Below are 2791 nucleotides of genomic sequence, written 5' to 3'. Positions count from 1 at the left end.
AAGAAGCTGATTAAAAGACTTTTATACATTTATGTCTGACTGTATAATTTAATTTCTACTTACATTTATTTGTTTATTGTATTTTTGGTGGCAATTAATTGTATGCTTATTTATTTATTGAGCATTTATTTATTTATGTATTTATTTTTAAATATGGCAGTGTTGGTCCTCCATACTGACCCCCCTGCACAGCGCAAACGCTAAAGATGTGATTCACCAAGTTTTACCTACACCCTATGAAATGTTCCTAGCTAAAAGCATAGTAAGAGGTGTGAATAATCAAGACCCCAAGACAAAGTTAATTAAGCTACTGACATGGAGAAAAGCAATAACCACTATTGATTAACAGATAAAGAAAGTAACAATGCAGCGCAATTTATTGAAAGAACCAGTTGGGTAAATGTCTTAAAGCTGAAATGTTTTCAAAACTATTTTATCACTGTCTGCTTTATGAAACTTATTTTTTCTACAGAAGAAACTTCTTTAACTTCATAAACTGCTTTTAATACTACTTTCATAAAAGAAACAATCAATAAATATATATTGAGAAGGATTAAGAAGTGTTGAAAATTTTGTTGTGTTTATACTTTGTATTTATCATTGAAACAATAAATGCCTAAATCATAAAATTGTTCTTACAGTTTCTTTTTAAACTGTGGGGAAAATATATATTCCACTTGAATAAAGAGAAGGAAATCACTAAATACACTATAGCCACTATAATATTCTTAATTTTATAATCAACTTTATAGATGTACGTTTTCTAAAACAGGCCGTAAATCTTTCTCAAGATACACTGACTAATACCGGTATGTTTCAAAAATTGATAAAAAATTATGAAGATACATGTGAGAGTCAATTTATAATTGGGGAACTTGATGTTATTGTTAATCTCAGGTTAAGATGTGGTCCAAAATTTTTTTACCGTTACTTCTTGGGGAATATCAGAGAATAAGTCAACCAGGCTTTTGTTGAAGTCTTTGGGATTTTTAAACTTGCACCTACAATGAGACAGGCATAATTCCTGATACCGGTACTTTAACATGTTTATTGCCCTCCCAGGTAGGGGTGAGAATTTTCTAATCTAATCAGATATGATTTCGGCTGTTATATATTGTTTATGAACACACGCCCTATTAGCTGTGTGTTAGAACAAATAAATTAAAATCATGGTCAAACAGTAAATTCTGCACATACAAGTGTTAGGGTTCCAGTTTGTGTGGGTTGTTTTTTGTGTTTTCCTCTCTCCACCACCAGGCGGTGCCCTGTCCTCCTTGGGCCTCCCTGCACACCTGCGGCTCGTTGGGTCATTACCAGAGGACTACTTGAGCAGCGGGCTGTCACCACCTCGACGCCAGAGTGTTTGCTAGTATTGGGTACCTTAGCCATACTGAGATTAGCTGAGTCTAACCTTTGCCTTGTCTCCCTGAGTCTAAGCTTTGTCTTTGCCTTTGTTTTCCGGTAGGATGCCCTCCTGATTCACTGGATAAGCCTGGTCCTTCTACCCCCCTTGGAAGGAGTAATTATAGTCACACTGAGCAAGGGGAAACCTTCACCAGATCTGTTCAAGCCCACTTCTGAAAAACCCGGTGACAGTCCATTCCGTCGCTCCTCTGGACCCAACGCTAGTCTGCCTGTCCGCCCTCCAATGAATTCATTAATCTCTGAATTAAACCCCCATAAACTGGACCCAAGGGAAACCAAGAATCCCCCTAACATGAGGATTCTACAGCAATTCACCAGTCTTTCACTCTCATTTTCCCTACAGGCCTTGAACTCATCTTTGTGATCTCCCCTTCAGAGTTTCCAGTTCCGGTTCACCATACCGCTGAAGTCCCACTGAGATAACCATGCATATAATCTCTCAAATATATTTGTAATGCTTGTCCCCTTTCTGGATTTTCATGAACCTTTAATATATTTAAACTATATTTCATTTTATTTTTCTCATTGCTCATTGTTCCACTCAGTCATCCAATCAAAAGCTGCGTTCAAACGGGGGCTTTAAACTGACCAATAGCAAGCGCCGGAAAACCGCCGTTGCTCTCCTTATTACGGATATCTTTTTGTAGCAGGAAGTAAAGATTTCTCAAACAAATCATGATTTTTTCTCACGGACAGGTACAGCTACTTTATATTTTCCTCTTTTAACTCCATTCACATAATTAGTAACCTAATAAGAGTAATAATTGTCTCATAACATATTTATGACAAAGTCAGTCGAGCTACGTTACACGTTCATTAGCCTATGGTTAGGTAAGGGTGGTTCCAGCCAGTTTACCTCATTCTGTATGTTTTATGGTTTAGCATTTCTTATTGTCTGTAATATGTAATAATATTGTCTAGCAATGGTTACATTTCTTAATGGCTTGAGTTCAACTGAATGGAATTTCTTCTGTAAAACATTCTTTTTGAGAACGTTAAAAGGTTGGATAAAGGAAAGTATCCCAATTACCGTTTAACCGGATAGAAATTAGATTTTCACTTTGCTTTTTCTGCTTAATTTATCTGGTTAGTTTTTATTGTTCATGTTTTTTTATCTAATGGCTCCATGTTTTTATTTGTTATAATGTATTTGTATCCATGTTTTGTTTTTCATTTTTGTAATTTTTTTTATTATTTTTCCTTGCCCCGTGGTTTCATGTAATTGGTGGTCACTGACTAAATATTTCCGATGTTTCCTCTTTTTTTGAAAACTGATGATTGAACTGATTAATTTTTATCCTTTACATTTCATCAATTTATTTATATATATATATATATTAAAGAGATCAATTTTCATTTATTTTTG

At 35.0% G+C, this 2791-nt stretch overlaps 1 protein-coding gene across 1 annotated transcript in view; it reads left to right on the top strand.

The window, feature by feature from the left end:
* Nucleotides 1-1636, top strand: part of LOC107081232 (gap junction beta-4 protein-like) — a gene marked incomplete at its 3' end in the record, with an annotated part of 5400 nt that extends 3764 nt beyond the window's left edge. The window contains exon 3 of the mRNA XM_015369434.1: nt 1466-1636. Coding sequence (XP_015224920.1) covers nt 1466-1636 — 171 coding nt within the window. The remainder of the gene's footprint in view (nt 1-1465) is intronic.
* Between the last annotated feature and the right edge of the window lie 1155 nt (nt 1637-2791).

Source organism: Cyprinodon variegatus, unplaced genomic scaffold, assembly GCF_000732505.1.
Source record: "Cyprinodon variegatus isolate N-32 unplaced genomic scaffold, C_variegatus-1.0 Scaffold3534, whole genome shotgun sequence".
Taxonomy (NCBI): Eukaryota; Metazoa; Chordata; class Actinopteri; order Cyprinodontiformes; family Cyprinodontidae; genus Cyprinodon; species Cyprinodon variegatus.
The sequence above is the reverse complement of the archived record's forward strand: the minus strand, read 5'-3'. Positions and strand labels throughout refer to the sequence as shown.